The sequence below is a fragment of the Salvelinus sp. IW2-2015 genome, linkage group LG6.1, assembly GCF_002910315.2.
Source record: "Salvelinus sp. IW2-2015 linkage group LG6.1, ASM291031v2, whole genome shotgun sequence".
Lineage (NCBI taxonomy): Eukaryota > Metazoa > Chordata > Actinopteri > Salmoniformes > Salmonidae > Salvelinus > Salvelinus sp. IW2-2015.
Genome location: NC_036845.1, coordinates 1,683,482 through 1,701,242, shown reverse-complemented (window position 1 = coordinate 1,701,242; position 17,761 = coordinate 1,683,482). Strand labels below are relative to the sequence as shown.

General features: G+C 46.4%; 1 protein-coding gene across 1 annotated transcript in view; it reads right to left on the bottom strand.

Moving 5' to 3' along the window:
• Positions 1-17,761, bottom strand: part of arhgef1 (Rho guanine nucleotide exchange factor (GEF) 1) — a 39,183-nt gene that overhangs the window by 17,432 nt on the left and 3,990 nt on the right. Inside the window, 6 exon segments of the mRNA XM_070443886.1 lie at positions 7,528-7,560; positions 7,863-7,953; positions 8,101-8,209; positions 12,720-12,749; positions 17,201-17,341; positions 17,604-17,709. Coding sequence (XP_070299987.1) covers positions 7,528-7,560; positions 7,863-7,953; positions 8,101-8,209; positions 12,720-12,749; positions 17,201-17,341; positions 17,604-17,709 — 510 coding nt within the window.

The window sequence follows — 17,761 nt, the reverse complement described above, 5'->3', positions numbered from 1 at the left end:
GGCATTCCCCTCAGATCCCCTTCCGGGTTTGATTTGGTACATGCAACAGCATGGGGGTTGATTAGTAAGGACTAAACCATCTAGAGATAAAGGGGTGGGGAAGAGGAGATGAAAGAGCCAGACGGTGGTACCTTCAGCCTCCACTTTAGGAAGTTTGACCTCAGCTGAAAGAAGAACACCGGGCAAGACAACGGGTTCTTTTTAATTTCTACAAAGACTTTGGCGTTATACAGGCACTACGGTCATTCTGGTAGACCCACTTTTAGATGGCGAACGATAATCAACACTGACATAGTACTATTCATCACTCGTGTACCTCAGTATGCATAGTGTATTAGTAGAGTAGTATGTTAGTGTATTTCTGTATTGTATTTTGTGTGTTTTTTTAACGATGTAGGGAAGACAAACTATTTCCCCTTGGGTATTGATAAATGTACATCATCTCATCCATATTATGATACTACGGTACGTACTGCTGCCAGCAATCCAGCCACCGGCGGCGCTGAGGATGGTGGAAAACCCCCCTTCGGGTTTAGATTTAGTGACTCCTCACTCTTCTTATTCAGGTGAGATGGAGGAAGAGAGCAAAGAGAGAGCGCATTATGACAAGAACAGTCTAATAATATGGATGGCTGGGTGTGGTATGGACTGTGGACCGGGAGTCCAGCTAGCTGCCAACCAGACAGACAGACTCACCTTCCCAAGGGGTCTCCTGAAGAACCTCTGGACTTCTTACTGTCAGCTACTCTGGACTTCACTCTAGGTGCTTCATGTAGAAGGCACTGCTGCAAAGATCGACGAACTGGAGGACGAGAGAGAGGGAGAGCGAGACTTCTGTAAAGTTAGTGTGATGATGAAAGTACCATACTGTATATAATGCATATATATTGGCATTGCAATAGAAACAGTAATGATACACTATTATAGAGGATGCTAAAGCATGAGCTGTAAATAAAAGACAGGGTGAAAAAGACGGAGAGTAGGGGTGTGGTTGAGATGAGAAAAGGGGTGGGGTTGAGATGAGAAAAGGGGTGGGTTGAGATGAGAAAGAGGGTGGGGTTGAGATGAGAAAAGGGGTGGGGTTGAGAATGAAAGGCTGGGGTGATACGTGGTGTGAGAGTTGGAAGTTTACCAGAGAGGAAATGAGGAGTATGAAAGAGTGAGGCTTTGAGACAGGAATAGATGCATAGAGCTTTTTCAACTGAGGTCTCGACTAAGAACAATAGAACCCAAGTGCAGTCTAAAGGTCATCAGTACAGTAATGACCATTGATGGGCAAAGGTATATGCATACTAGTACGACTGCAGTCTGCGCAAACCGCAATACAGTACTGTAGTCTGAAAAGACTAGCAGTGCACTCACAACGTACAATAACAGCTCTGCAGTCTGACAGCAACGTACAATGAAGCATACTCGCAGTCTCACAAACGTACAAGTAACGTACTGCAGTCTACACGTACAATACAGTACGATACAACGTACAACCAGACGAATTGCACCCTACCTAACATACGGAACTGAACAACGTGCAATAACTAAGAGTCTGCAAACGTACGAATAAGCAGACTGAAGGTCTGCACAAGCGTTACAATACAGTATGCAAGGTCCGTTGGCTACAAGCGTACATAACAGTAACTGTGAAGTTCGGCCACAACGTACAATATATTAGTCTGGAAGTCGCACGATCGTACAATAACGAGTAAATGGTCTGCACACAGTACTGGTCGCACGAACGTACCATAGTAACAGTCCTGAGAGTCGCACACTCGCCCGTATCCCGCCCGTGGCGAAGCGTTGACAGTGTATACACGACTTGAGCGGGTCTGCTGAGCAAGCGTGACCAACTACTAGAGGTATGTGCAGGAATGTACCGTGCGCGAGACGTAGACTAGACAAGAGGGTACTTGTGAAGTGCTGCGCCAACCGGGTACAATATACAGTCCTGCAGTCCCATGCAGCAAACACGAGTCTCATCAATAACAGGGAATCGTGGGTCTTGCGAAGCGGCTAACGTGGGGTGCGGCACCCGCCATTATCTGACAAGACACAGAGTTACTTCCGAATGTTTGCACAATCGTGTACATATGATCAACAGGTAAGTGGCAGCTGCGAAACAAGTCCCTTGACACAACGATGAACCAACACTGTCGACCACCACAGTGCATTGCACGGAGCAGTCCACATGAACTGGGTGTACGCGCAAACATAAAAGCTAGCAATGGTTAGTTAATGGAAGTGCGCGCTAGGAGACGTAGCAGATAACGCAGTAACTGGAAGTCTCGCGCGAACGTGTCGTAAGCACAGGCGCAGTAATAGATACTACCGAGGTACTACAGCTTGACTGGGTCAGAGTGAGCAGTAAGATCCTGCATACGTTAGAACCAGTGTAGCGACATTGAAAGACTTAACGCTTGCTGGCAGCCAGTACCGATTGACGCCTTAGACAACGTGTCACCAGACTTTACAACGTACTTGGAAGAATCGTGGTCGCGTCGACGTACCAACAAGTTCACCCCATATCCTAATGCCCGATGCTGCGTCCTCGACGCGTACGAGTCTGACCCGGTGAACGGTACAAGCCTAGTACCATCATGGGTACACATCGGTAAGTCTATCTGCGTCGAACGTGTCTTTACACCATGCATGAACCTCTAAAACGTGGGTGGCCCACCGTCGCACGCGAGTACTGCGCGAATCATGAGCATGTTCGGGCGTGTACCGTGTCCTCACACTTACCTCCACACAGGGTAGGCCTTCGTCCCTGCTTGAGCTGATGCGTAACTGACAGTTCCGGCCATGCTGGTGCTGCCACAAAGACCCAGTACCCCAGACAATAACAGAGGTCCCATGTCGCAGTTCCTTGCGAGGCACATGTGTCTTGGCATGCTCGCTACGTTTCGCAGAAGGCTGTGTCCACGCAATCTACCTACAGTGCCCTTAGGCCCAGTCTGTCATAAACGTAGCATAACGACAGGTCGTGTGGACCTGCCAGGTTGCAGCAACGTCCCCAGCTAAATCGCGAATCACGTTGACTGAAAATAGTCTGCGACGAAGCGTAGCCCAAGTGTCTAGCCCCAGTAGCTGACGTCCTCCGCCGGATAACGTTCGTGCACAACGGTAGCAATAGGGACAGGTCCTGGTCTAGGCGGCACGTTCCCATGCTAAATCAAGTTCCTCTGGTTACAGGAATCCATAATGCGCACGGATACGCTGAAGACAAATTCTGACCATAGTCTACGGGGCTGGCTCTGTCCTGGCGGCGCGCGTGTGCTCCCGCGTCCACCGGTCGCTACGCGGCAAGTAACAGTGACCTTCCGCCCCCGGAAGCGTCTCCCGCCAGCAATCGCAGTAGGATCCAACTGATTAGTGGTCAGAAGTGCGCAGCTCTCTGGCGCCACCGGTTACACAGGGAGCAATAGCACACTAAATTCGAGTTACAATAGTCTGGCGAGTCGAACTGTGTCATCCACCCGCGTACAATAGTCACGAGTCCCCTCTGGGCAGTCTGGCTGGTCACTGCCGATACACACTGCAGACGGGACCTAATAACAGGGGAAATAGTGATATTGTCTTGCGCACTCTGCGGCGTAAACCCATGCCACACCAACATTGAAGCAGTTATTGAAGTTCCTGTCGGCAGCGGTTACAGTTTTATGCGTGCTGGGGTCAGTTACTGGCGGATATATGTGTCGGACTGTCGCACTTATGTTATCTCGTGGTTTACAGTATTTGAAGATGTTGTGAGGGGTCTGTCTTAGTCGGTTTGTGTGGTTTTCCGTTGGGTCGCGGTGTGATTGGCCTGGTGGGTGTGGGTTGTTGTTGTGTGTATGGTGTTCGTTTGCGGCAGTGTTCTTTGTTCGTGGGTTGTGCCTGAGTTCGTGCGCCCCGAAGCGTTTGGGATGCGAGTTTCGTGGCTGGCGGTTACGGTTTGTTCATTGCTAGGTAGCGTGGCTGGGCGAGTCTTTGGCGCGAGGCTGGCTGTGAGGCGGGCGAGTCAGACGATGCGGGTGTGTCGAGTTTAGCAGTGAAGGGCTGGGTTGTGTTGGGCGGCTGGCGAGGGGATTCGCTGGTCGGGAAGGCGTATGCGGAATGCTGAGGGGGTAGCAGAGGGCCGCCTGGCCAGATCTCGCTCGCATCGGTGGACTGACGATGACGTTGTTGTGCGCTTGAGTGGTGAGTGGGGATGATTCCCGGCGGGGGTGAGCAAACGAGGAGAGTCTGGTGGGTGCTGCAAGATGGAGGTGTGTGTATTCGGGTCAGGCTTGTGAGGGAGTGGGTGGTGTGACTGGGTGTGGGTTGAGGATTGTTCGTGTATTTGGTGATGCCTTAGGTGTCAGGGTTCCTGGTGGCTGCGGTGCTCTGTATTTTCGGTTCTTGCGCTTTGGTATTGCTGATTCTGGTCTGGGTCTCGATGGTGCGTTTGTCTGTTTGGTTCGTGATTCGGCGTGCAGTGTGTCGGGCGGTTTTGTGCTTCGGTGCCGTGTGCTCCGGGCTGCGGGATCGTTTTTTTTCCTGGTGGTTCGGTGGCGTCCGGTCTGTTGTGTCTCCTGGTCTCCTGCGCCTTGGTCGTCCTTGTGTGGCTCTCCGGGCGCCGCTCGCCCTCTGCGCCGTTTGTCGCTTGAGCATCGGTAGAAGCATGTGGGTCGAGGTTGTCGGGTTGATGTGGTTGCGTCCCTTGTTCTGGTGTGTTCGTGGCTGAACGCCTAAGTACCAGTCCAGTGTTCTTTTTTCAGTGCTACCTACTGGCGCTACTATCTAGACGTGTCCTGTAGCGGCGTGTTGAGTGGTTTCTTTGTTGTGTTGCTGGGTGGTCGTGGGGGGTGGGTGGGTGGGGCTGCCTCCGGGCGGCGCTCGGGCTGGTGGGGTCTTCTCGCGTGTCGCTCCGTGGTTGGTCGTGGTGGCGCCCGCTGGAAGTCGTTCTGGTGCGCAAGCGTAGGAGGTAGCGGTACAGGTGACTTGATTGGGTGAAGGTTGACGTGCGGCAACACGTACTAGCATTGAACAGGATGAATGTTGTCGATCGTGGTGTGGAGTCTGCGCTATATACCGTACACATTAGAGATGCAGTTACTGTGACCAGGTGCTGCGTCAGAGTCGAGGAACGTGCATAGACGGGACAAACTGGAGTAGGTGTGCTGTTCTTTACTGTATTGGTTACGTGGTTCGTGTGAACGATTAGCAAATCGCGATATACATAGTGGGTATGTGAGCCTGAAGTCGTGCACAATCGGTCTATCGTACACAGGGTAGCTGAGAAGGTTGGGTCGGCGCTACAACGGGTACAGTAGTCTTAAGACGCGAGTTATGTGATCGTGTAGGGTGGTGTTGGGCTGTGATGGAAGTTCTTGCCAGGACGTACGAACCCGACCTACAGTGATGTATGAAGTTCTGCACAGATGTACTCAGTATAGATCAAGTAACTGTGGAAGTCTGCAGACTGTATGAAGACTGCAGTCTGCACAACTGTTAGAGGACTGCAGTTGCATCAACGTTAACAGCGGACTTGAGTCGAGTCTGCAACATGAGTACGTACATGGTAGCGTGAGTCTGACACAACGTACAGTAACGGAAGTCTGAGCCACGTACAGTATGGCAGATTCTGCACAACGTACTACTAATCCGGTAGCTGTTGCGAATGCTGTCACTAATGCTTGTCAACACAAGTGACTGGCAGTCTGCACAAAGCGTTACAACTACAGTTACTGGAAGTCTGTTGCACATGCGTGCTAGTGTTAGCGGGTTACAGAACGACAGTACTGGAGAAGTCGTTGCATCTGAATGCGCGGCTGAATACGAGGTCCTGTATGACGTCGCATCACGTGTACAACTAGAGGTACTGAAGTCTAGCACAACGTAACCAACTAAGTACTGAAGTCTGGCAAGGACGTCATGATACACGTACGTGAAGCTGCGACACGGTCGTACAGTACTAAGTCTGCACAAAGCGTTCACCATAACAGTACTAGAATTGCACACGAACGCATGGACAGTACTGAAGCGTGCACACGTACCAATACACATAGAGCTCTGCAAAGTTCTGCATACAAGCTCAATCTTACGACAGTATCTGAATGTCTCGCACAGACGTCGACATACTACCAGACTGAAGTCTAGCACAACCGTCAAACTACAGTACTGAAGTCTGCACAACTTTACCAGCACAAGTTACCACAGTCTGAGTCGACAGTACACTAATAGCTGCGCACGTACCTACAGTACTGAAGTCTGCGCACGTACAAGATATACAGTCTGAGGAGGAGCCTCGAGAGGGGACGAGGCTGCTGGGAACCTTACGCTCCTGATTCACCTTCTCTTTATCCACTGAGAGAGAGAGAAAGAGAGAGAGTAGAGAAATAGATGGTAAAAGGGATGACATTGAGAAAAAAAAGAGTCAAAACAGTCAGTAATTTCCATGAGAGACCATGAGAGACCATGAGAGACCATGACAGACCATGAGAGACCATGAGAGACCATGAGAGAGAGAAACAGACAGAGACAGACAGGATGAGTATAGGGCAGTCAGTCGATCTGTGGTGAGAGAGGAGGGTTAATCATTCTCAGGGTGGGGACAGTTTAGTGCCTATGTTCACAACCCTACAACAGACTGACCGTGTGTGTGTGTGAGAGAGAGAGAGCTGGGCGAGATGGACAAAAATCCATGTCGTGTTAAATTGACCAATTGTTTCGATAATGATAAATCAGCAATAAATTATGTTTGGGGGAGGTGCTAGAGCTGGGCGAGATGGACGATAATGTGATAATGTGATGAATGTAACTATTTTGCTCGATAACAATACATAGCCTACAACAATAAAACTAAACGTTTTAAAGGGACAGTTAGGCTACTTTACATTAGCGGGAGGGCTTTTGACCATTTAGTTCCAGTGCCAAGTAAGTCAACTGAGATGGCGGTGGGAACTCAAAACACTAAGCTAGTGATATTGTTGCTATATAGACAAGTAGGCTATTTGATTCATCTATCAGTAAATGTAGGCTAATTGATTAATCTACCTAGGCTAACATCCTACAACAACTTTCCAGCGCTAGGCCTAGAATACTTGATGTACAACAAGAGCTCAAGGTTTTACCAATTTGACGTCAGATTCTGATGGTTATCCGCGTTTCTCCAAACATCACATTTCAAAGTTGCACCAAACGTCAAATTTCTGCAGGAATCAACATAACGCATAGGCTATTACCGTTGACCAAATAACACTTTTAGAACAATCTACAGGAACATTGTATAGCAAAATCACAGATTTTCGTTTTTTCGCCCAATCTCTAGCGTGTGTGTGTATGTGGTCAGTCCATCTATCAAAACACCAGTGATTACAGATCATGCCATATAATCTACACCTAGACGCAAAACAGCAAGTCAACAAATMAAAAACTCKGCATTCCCCTCAGATCCCCTTCCGGGTTTGATTTGGTACATGCAAACATGCATTGGGGTTGATTAGTAAGGACTAAACCATTCTAGAGATAAAGGGGTGGGGAAGAGGAGATGAAAGAGCCAGACGGTGGTACCTTCAGCCTCCACTTTAGGAAGTTTGACCTCAGCTGAAAGAAGAACACAGGGCAAGACAACGGGTTCTTTTTAATTCTACAAAGACTTTGGCTTATACAGGCACTACGGTCATTCTGGTAGACCCACTTTTAGATGGCGAACGATAATCAAACACCTGACATAGCTTATACTCTGTACCTTCAGTATGCATATGTATTTAGTAGTGTATGCAGTATGTATTTACTGTAAGTATTTTTGTGTTGTTTTTTAACGATGTAGGGAAGACAAACTMATTTCCCCTTGGGTATTGATAAAGTACAATCTCATCTCATATTATGATACTACTGGTACGTACTGCTGCCAGCAATCCAGCCACCGGCGGCGCTGAGGATGTTGGGAAAACCCCCCTTCGGTTTAGATTTAGTGGACTCCTCACTCTTCTTATTCTGAGATGGAGATGGAGGAAGAGAGACAAAGAGAGAGCGCATTATGACAAGAACAGTCTAATAATACTGGATAGGTTGGTGTGGTATGGACTGTGGACCGTGGAGTCCAGCTAGCTGCCAACCAGACAGACAGACAAACTGACTCACCTTCCCAAGGGGTCTCCTGAAGAACCCTCTGGACTTCTTACTGTCAGCTACTCTGGACTTCACTCCTAGGTGCTTCATGTAGAAGGCCACTGCTGCAAAGATCGACGAACTGGAGGACGAGAGAGAGGGAGGGAGAGCGAGATCTCTGTAAAGTTAGTGATGATGAAAGTRCATACTGTATAAATGCATATATATTGGCATTGCAATAGAAACAGTAATGATACACTATTATAGAGGATGCAAAAGCATGAGCTGTAAATAAAAAACCGGCTTGAAAGAGACGGAGCTGAGGGGTGGGTTGAAATGAGGAAAAGGTGGGGTTGATGATCGAGAAAAGTGTGTAGAGATGAGAACAAACGGTGTGTTGCAGATTGAAAAAAGGGGGGGTTGAAAGAAAAAGGGTGGGGTTGAGAATGAGAAAGGGGGGTTGAAGATGAAAAAGGGTGGGGTGGGGATGAGATGAGAAAAGGGTGGGGTGAGATGAGAAAAGGGGAGAGGATGAGAAGGTGGGGTTGAAATGAGAAAAGGGGTTGTTCGGTGAGAATGGGGGGTTTGAGAGAGAAAGGGTTGACTAGAAAGGTTGGGGGGTTGAGTGATGGAGAAGGTGGGGGATGAGATGAGAAAACGGGTGGTTGAATGAGAAAAGGGGTGGGGTTGATATGATGAAAAGGGTGGGTTGAGTAGAAAAAGCTGGGTTGAGATGAGAAAAGGGCTGGGGTTGAGATGAGAAATGGGGTTGAGATGAGAAAAGGGGTGGGGTTGAGATGAGAAAGGCTGGTGATGCGGGGTGGAGAGTTGAAGTTTACAAGAAGAGAAAGGAGGAGTAGAAAGAGGAGCTTGAGAGGGAAAATGCGAGAGCTTTTCAAACTGAGGCCATAAGACCATAAACCAAGTCAGTCTACACAGCTACAGAATGACATTTATGGCAAAAGTAATGCAACTATAGATCTGCAGTCTGCCACAACGTACAATAACAGTCCTGCAGTCTGCACAACGTACAATAACAGTCTGCAGTCTGCACAACTACAATAACAGGACTGCAGTCGACAACGTACATAACAGAGTGCAGTCGCACAACGTACAATATACAGTACTGAAGTCTGCACAACGTCACCACAGTACTGAACCTGCACACGTTCACCTACAGTACTAACTGCACAACTCAACTAACAGTACTGAAGTCTGCACAACGTTACCTACAGTATCTAAGTCTGCACAACGTTACAACGTACTGAAGTCGCACACGTACTACAGTACTGAAGTCTGCACAACGTCATCACAGTATGAATGCACAACGTACCATACTAGTACTGAAGTCCTGCACAACGTCATCTACAGTACTGAAGCCTGCACAACGTCACCATACAGTACTGAAGTCTACACAACGTTCATCCTACAGTACTGAAGTCTGCACAACGTTCACCTACAGTACTGAAGTCTGCACAACTCTACATAACAGTACTTGAAGTCCTGCCACAACGTCACCTACAGTACTGAAGCTGCACAACGTCACTAACAAATACTAGCGCACAACGTTCACCTACAGTACTGAAGCCTGACAACGTTCACCTACAGTACTGAAGCTGCACAACTTCCCTACAGTACTGAAGTCTGCACACGTACCTTCAGTACTGAAGTCCTGCACAACGTACGAATAACATTCCCTACAGTACTGAACTGCACAACGTTCACCTACAGTACTGAAGTCGACAACGTCACCTACAGTACTGAATCCACAACGCTTCACCTACATAATGAAGTCTGCATACAACGTCACACTACAGTACTGAAGTCTGCACAACTCACCTACATAGTACTGAATCTCTCACAACGTTCAACCTACAGAAGCTGCAACATGACACAAACGTTCACCCTACAGTACTGAAGCTGCACAACTTCACCTACAGTACTGAAGTCCTGCACACAACGTTACCTACAAGTACTGAAGTCTGAGCACAACGTTCACCTACAGTACTGAAGTCTGCACACGTTCAACTAACATACTGAACTACAAGTCACCTACAGTACTGAAGTCTGCACAACGTCAACCTACAGTACTGAAGTCTGCAAACGTTCACTACAGTACTGAAGTCTGCACAACGGTTCCCATACAGTACTGAAGTCTGCACAACGTTCACCTAACAGTACTGAAGTCTGCACAACGTACACCTAACAGTACTGAAGCTGCCACTGTACACATACTAAGTCTGCCACAACCGTTATACATAACCGCACAATCTTCACATAGTACTGAAGCTCTGCACAACGTTCACTCTACAGTACTGAAGTCTGCACAACGTTCCCTACAGTACTGAAGTCTGCACAACGTTTCCCTACGAACTAAGTCTCCACAACGTTCACCTACAGTACTGAGTCTGCACAACAGTACTGAACACACATACCACATATAAGTCTGCACAACGTTCACCTACAGTACTGAAGTCTGCACAACGTTCACCTACAGTACTGAAGTCTGCACAACGTTCACCTTACTACTGAATGTGGCTGCACAACGTTCACCTACTAGTTACTGAAGTCTTGCACAACGTTCACCTACAGTACTGAACTTGCCACAACGTCAGCCTACAGTACTGAAGTGCTGCACAACGTTCACCTACAGTACTGAAGTCTGCACAACGTTCACCTACTACTGATAGTCTGCCACAACGTTCACCTACAGTTACGAACGTTTCCTAGAATTCCAACGTTACACCTACATTACTAAGCTGCACAACTGTTCACTCATACTTACAAGTCTACTGAGAGCTGCACAACGTCACCTACAGTACTGAAGCCTGCACAACGTTCACCTACAGTTACTGAAGTCCTGCCACAACGTTCACCTATACAGTACTGAAGTCTGCAACAACGTTCACCTACATTACTGACAGTCTGCATCAACGTTCACCTTACAGTACTGAAGTCTGCACAACGTTCACCACAACTGAAGCCTGCACAACGTAACCAAGTACTGAAGTCTGCACAACGTTACACCTACAGTACTGAAGTCTGCACAACGTTTCACCTACAAGTACTAAGTTGCACAAACGTTCACCTACAAGTACTGAAAGTCTGCACAACGTTCACCTTACAGTACTGAAGTCTGACCACACGTCAACCTACAGTACTGAAGTCTGCACAACGACTTCACCTACAGTACTGAAGTCTGCACAACGTATCACCTACAGTACTGAAGTCCTACACAACGTTCACCTACAGTACTGAAGTCTGCACAACGTTCACCTACAGTACTGAAGTCTGCACAACGTTCACCTACAGTACTGAAGTCTGCAACACGGTCACAACGTACGTACTGAAGTCTGCACAACGTTCACCTACAGTACTGAAGTCTGCACAACGTTCAACCTACAGTACTGAAGTCTGCACACGGTCACTACATACGTAAGCTCACAACGTTCACCTACGTACTGAAGTCTGCACAACTTCACCTTACAGTACTAACGTATCTACACAGTTCACCTACAGTACTGAAGTCTGCACAACGTTCACCTACAGTACTGAAGTATGCACAACGTCTACTACAGTACTGAAGTCTGCCACAACGTTACACCTAAACCAGTACTCGAAGGATTCTGCACAACGTTCACTACAGTACTGAAGTCTTGCACAACGTTCACCTACAGTACTGAAGTCTGCACAACGTTTACCTACAGTACTGGAAGTCTGCACAACTTTCAACCTACACAGTACTTAGAATCTGCACAACGTGACCTTACATATAAGTCTACCAACTTCACCTACGTAACTGGTAAGTCTACACAACGTTACCACAGTACCAGTACTGAAGTCTGCACAACGTTCACCTACAGTACTGAAGTTCTGCACAACGTTCACACTACAGTATGAAGTCTACACAACGTTCACCTCATACTTGAGAGTCTGCACAACGTTCACCGTTACCAGTACCTGAAGTCTACACAACGTTAGGCACCTACAGTTACTGAAGTCTGCACAACGTTCACACTACAGTACTGAAGTTTGCACAACGTTCACCTACAGTACTGAACCTAAGCACAACGCCAAAGTTCACCTACATTACTGACAGCCTTGCACAACGTTTCATCCTACCCATTACTGAAGCCTGTCACAAACGGTTGCACTACAGTTACCGAGCTACTAAATGACCTCACAACGGAGTTGCACGCTCATCACTAACAGTCTCAGCACAACGTTCACCTACGATACTGAAGTGTAACAAACAACGTCTTCACCTACTACTACGAAGTTGCTGCACAACGTTCACCTACAGTCACTGAAGTCTACACAACTTCACCTACATACTGAAGTCTGCACAACGTTCACCTTACAAGTACCTGAAAGTCTGCACAACGTAGAGGACTGCAGTCTGCACAACGTACAATAACAGTACTGAAGTCTGCACAACGTACAATAACAGTACTGAAGTCTGCACAATGTACAACTATAGAGCAAAACAAACTAATTGAGGAAGAAGGTCAAATAAATATAAGGCATGTATGTATGGACTTTAAAACATCAATGAATCTAAGCAGGGAGCTGGACAAAGCATGTCTAGCATGCATTCACACATTGACGGAAGTGGTTCAGACACACACAGCACCGTGAAACACAGAACTCACCATTTCTCCTCGTCTGCGACGATGGAGGGACTGAAAGAGAGGAGATGAATAGATATTAAAGAGATGGAGAGAGAAAGATAAGTGCAGACATTGCCAAGTTTGTAGACTTACCGCCGCTGTCGATTGAGTGGCATTTTCCAACGCTCTTTCTCGACCGATTCTTAACTCTGTTTTGGGACGGTGGAATCTGAAGTGACTAAGCTTCTCCTGATCCAACTCAAATCTYACTGCAGTGATATTGTGTTCAGAGCAGAGGCTACTGAACARATTCTGATCTTTCCAACAAAAAAAGGGACAAAATAAAACAAGGTCTAAAACAATGAGAGATGCATTAAAAHCTGCACCCAAAACAATGCACAAGAAACTATTGACAATTGTTTTTAAACTAAAACACTGCAAAAATCTAATCTGTACAAATCTATCCAATCTGCTTTTCTGCACAAGGCAAGGTATCAGCTGTCTAACTATCTGCAAAAGATTAAGTGTGAAGTCAAGGCACAGCTGCTCTCTGGGAGTTGTCTGCAGGGTGGGCGGGAAAATCTAACAATGCTCCAGGACAGCGGAAATGACTATTTAACTGTGTTTTAGTCTGATGCAACAGCAGGCAAGAATAGGAAATTAGATCCTACTGTTTTTCTTTTTCTATTAACATAAAGGGAGGGGTTTCCCCGGGTTTCCCCATCCCTCCATTCCACTGACTGACCAATAGAGACAGAGGTGGTGAGGTCACCATGTTGTGGCGGAGAGAGACGGGGGAGCGGCTGAACGAGGGCGAGTGTGGGATTGCGAGGAGAGCAGAGGATTGTGTAAGTGAATCTAAATGGGCAGAATAAATGAATAACTCTTTTGTAGTTAGGAGACAGAGAGAGTTGATTGTGAGTCAGTAAATTCATGATGTGTTTGACACTGCCTGCTGACAAGCTTTTCATACTTCCTCCACTGACAATACAGTAGTACAGAAAGAGGTCATTCTTAAAATGGGGGATTTTAATATTAATTATGAAGACAAGTCTTGTAGGAAAACCCTCAAACGGATCACTAATACCTTTGACAGCTAGTTAAAGGGCCAACCAGGGTGACTTGTTGCTCTAAAGCACAGATTGATTTGGTGTTCAGTAATAACCAGAGAGAGTGACTAAATCATTCAATTGGTTACTGGGCTATCTGATCATAATCTGACACTTATAGCCAGAAAGCTTTCTAAGAGCAGGTTTAACCTGTCTACTGTTAGAAAGCCGGATCAACTAAAGATACCTAAGAGTGAATTAAACTATTTTGAAAACGCAATTAAGGGAATTAACTGGACTGATCTCTTGTCCTATACAGACGTGGAAGCTGATTGTCAGGTTTTCCTATCCACAATCCAGACTACAATAAATGGTTTCCTAAAGAAAATCAAATCCAAACCTGGCCAAAAGAGCACTCTTCCTTGGCTAAATGGAGAAATCTGGAAATTGATGAAAGAACGAGATTATGCTCTAAAAAAATGTCCGAAGATCCAAATTAGAGCATGACAGACGTAGGTTACCATGTTGAGAAATAAGGTGATGAAAGAAATCAGACAGGCCAAGGCAAACTTTTTTATTAACATAATTGGTGAAGCAAAGGGAAATTCTAAATTGATCTGGGAGAATCTAAAAAAGTTAACAGGGAAAGACCATAGCAAACACTGCAAAAAGACTAGAAATCATGGTGAATAACAATCTAACACAGGATGCAGTCGAAATAGCAATAGCCTTCAATTCCTACTTTATTGACTCTGTCAGGTACTGACACAGAACCCCTCCACTGGTTTCTTGGGCTCAGTGCTAGTAAATGACACTCAACCTCTTCATCATAAGGGAGGTTTCTGAGTCAAAGGTGAGCAAGGTGATTAGCTCACTAAAAAACTCTAAAGCCAAAGATGTGTTTGGGCTGGACTCTACCTTTCTTAAAATCTACGAAGAGTCACTCATTGACCCCATTACTAAGGTCACCAACACATCTATTGGTCTCTGGGTGTTTCCAAGAGTATGGAAGTCGGCCTAATAACGTCCATCTTTAAATCGGGCGACCCTGCTGACGTGAGTAACTACAGGCCCATTATTATACTACCTGTGGTGTCAAAGGTTGTTGGAAAGTGTGTAGCAGAACAACTGATTGCCAACCTCAACAACAGCCCCTTCACATTACACTCCATGCAGTTTGGCTTCAGACGAAACACTCCACAGAAACGGCCAACTGCTTTCTTCTGGAAAATGTGAAGTCCAAGATGGACAAAGGGGGCGTTGTTGGGGCTGTGTTTCTGGACCTAAGGAAGGCTTTTGATACTGTTAACCATGAGATTCTCATTTCAAAATTGTCCAAGTTCAACTTTTCCCCCGATGCCTTGAGATGGATGAAATCATACCTTGAAGGCAGAACTCAGTGTGTCAGAGTGAGCAATGAGCTGTCGCCCACTCTTAGCTATGATGTGCTGCCCCAAGGGTCAATACTGGGGCCCCTCCTGTTCAGCCTGTACATTAAGATCTGCCTTCTGGCTGTACTGGGTCTGAAGTTCAAATGTATGCAGATGATACAGTGATATATGTGCATGCAAAGAGCAAACAACAAGCTGCACAAGAACTCACTACTGTAATGGTCCAGGTTACCAAAGTGGCTCAGTGACTCGTGTTTGCATCTCAATGTGAAAAAAACGTGTTGCATGTTCTTCACAAAGAGGGCAACGATGCTACTGAGCCAGATGTCTATGTGTCAGGGGAGAAGCTCCAGGTGGTATCTGATTTTAAGTACCTTGGCATCATACTTGATTCCAACCTCTCTTTTAAAAAGCATGTAAAAAAGGTAATTCAGATAACCAAATTACGAGCTAATTTCCGATTTATACGAAATTGTTTGACTACAGAGGTAGCAAAACTGTACTTCAAATCTTATGATACTCCCCCACTTAACATACTGCTTGACTAGTTGGGCCCAAGCTTGCTGTACAACATTAAAACCTATTCAGTCTGTCTACAAACAGGCTCTCAAAGTGCTTGATAGGAAGCCCAATAGCCATCATCACTGTTACATCCTCAGAAAGCATGAGCTCCTGAGTTGGGGAAATCTTGTGCAATACACCAACGCATGTCTTGTATTCAAGATCCTAAATGGCCTGGCTCCCCCTCCACTCAGTATTTTTGTTAAACAGAAAACCCAAACATATGGCAGCAGATCCACAAGGTCTGTCATGAGAGGTGACTGTATAGCACCTTTAGTAAATCCGCTTTCTCTTTGAGAGCTTCCCATGTCTGGAGTACACTGCCATCAGACACACATAACTGCACCACATATCACACTTTTACAAAATGCATGAAGACATGGCTAAAGGTCAATCAGATTTGTGAACATAATCCCTAGCTGTGTATTGCCGCTTTCCATGTTGTCTGTGTCTGTAGCTTGTGAGGTGTGGAAACACTTTGTGCTTTTAGGAATTTTGTCTTACTGCTTTTTGTTCTATGTGCTCTGTCTGTATGCTATGTCTTGCTTGTCTATGTTGCTCTGTCTGTATGCTATGTCTTGCTTGTCCTATGTTGCTCTGTCTGTATGCTATGTCTTGCTTGTCCTATGTTGCGTCTGCGTGTGCTCACTTGCTCAATGATTGTCTTATTTGTAATTGTTTTTAATAACCTGCCCAGGGACTGCGGTTGGAAAATTAGCCGGCTGTGCTAAAACCGGTACTCTTCACTGAAAACGTTGATTAATTTGTGCACAGTCCCTGTAAAAAAAAAAATAAAAAAAAAAAAACTAGTATCCAGAGAAAGGGACTTATGCAATGGGCATATCCCTCTTTCCTTTGTTGGTCTCTCTCTTAGTCACTCTTTCATCCTCTCTCTCACACTGCAGGTTAAAGAGCTTGTCTCCTGCTCTCCTCCTCACTTGTTCCAGTGTTAATTCATTGTGTCTGGCCACTGGGTCTGAGGTAGATGAACGGACTACACTGCACTGCCCCTACTCCTCCCCCCCCCCTCTTCATCCTCCCCCTCCCCCAGTTGGCCACATGCCAGGGGAAAGCCTTCCTGCCAACGTGGCACTTGCTGAGTCTATCCTTCTCCCTCTGCTTCCTCTCCTCCTTCTCCCTTTCACCCTCTCTGTTCCAATCACTGTTGTCCCTCTTTCTTTTCTCCCCAAATCACTCTCTCTCCTCCATGTCTTTAATCATCCATCTATCCCCCTAGTGGTCCCTGTGTGTTGAACTGGTTGTGTCAATGTGTGTATTTCTGCACCATATTCTAGAAATGTCRGCTGAGGGACTGGAACTGTYKTGTCTAGAGGCCCYTGATGTCATGATGATACTAKAKAGRATTTAATTGAATTCAAATTAAACTTGCCCCCAAACGAAGCCATGGGAGGTTTAACTTAGCTAATTAGACTGTACCTTTATCTATAAAGTTACATAAAAGCTATACGTTATGTAGTACTGCATTATGACAGTCAATAATCCCCCCCAGCCGTCTACTCACTGGATCTCAGACATTTTGTCCAGCAGGGTCTCTGCCACGGCCTTCTCCTTCATCTCCATGGGGATACGATCGGTGGGGTAGTGAGACTCCACCTCCAGCAGCTCTGCCGCGTTAGGGGTCATACCCATCATCCTCTTCTGCCTGAGAGGGAGGCACAACAGGAAGTATCCCTTTAASTATMTACATCTCACACTGTATAACTGTCATCAGTCTGACATTATCGCTGAGGGCTAGTTGGTACACACGTATGTATGGGGATCAACAAGAGAGTTTGTGTTTAGGGCAGAYACTATTTTAACCCAATGTTATCACTGYTGAGTCAATAGGTGCTGTTTCACTGGTTCCATAGATATGGCTGATTTTGARGAGGTCACTGCTGGTTCTATGGATGTGGGTGTGTCACCTAAAGTCTTCCAGCTGTCGCAGCACCTCTGGGGCCTGAGCCAACTGGACATCCTGMACAAACTTCTTCTGCTGCTCCTCACTGAGCAGGTCTGGTCTGGTACGGTCTGAGACAGAGAGATTACATAAACACCATGCTTTATCCAGATAATGCTGAGT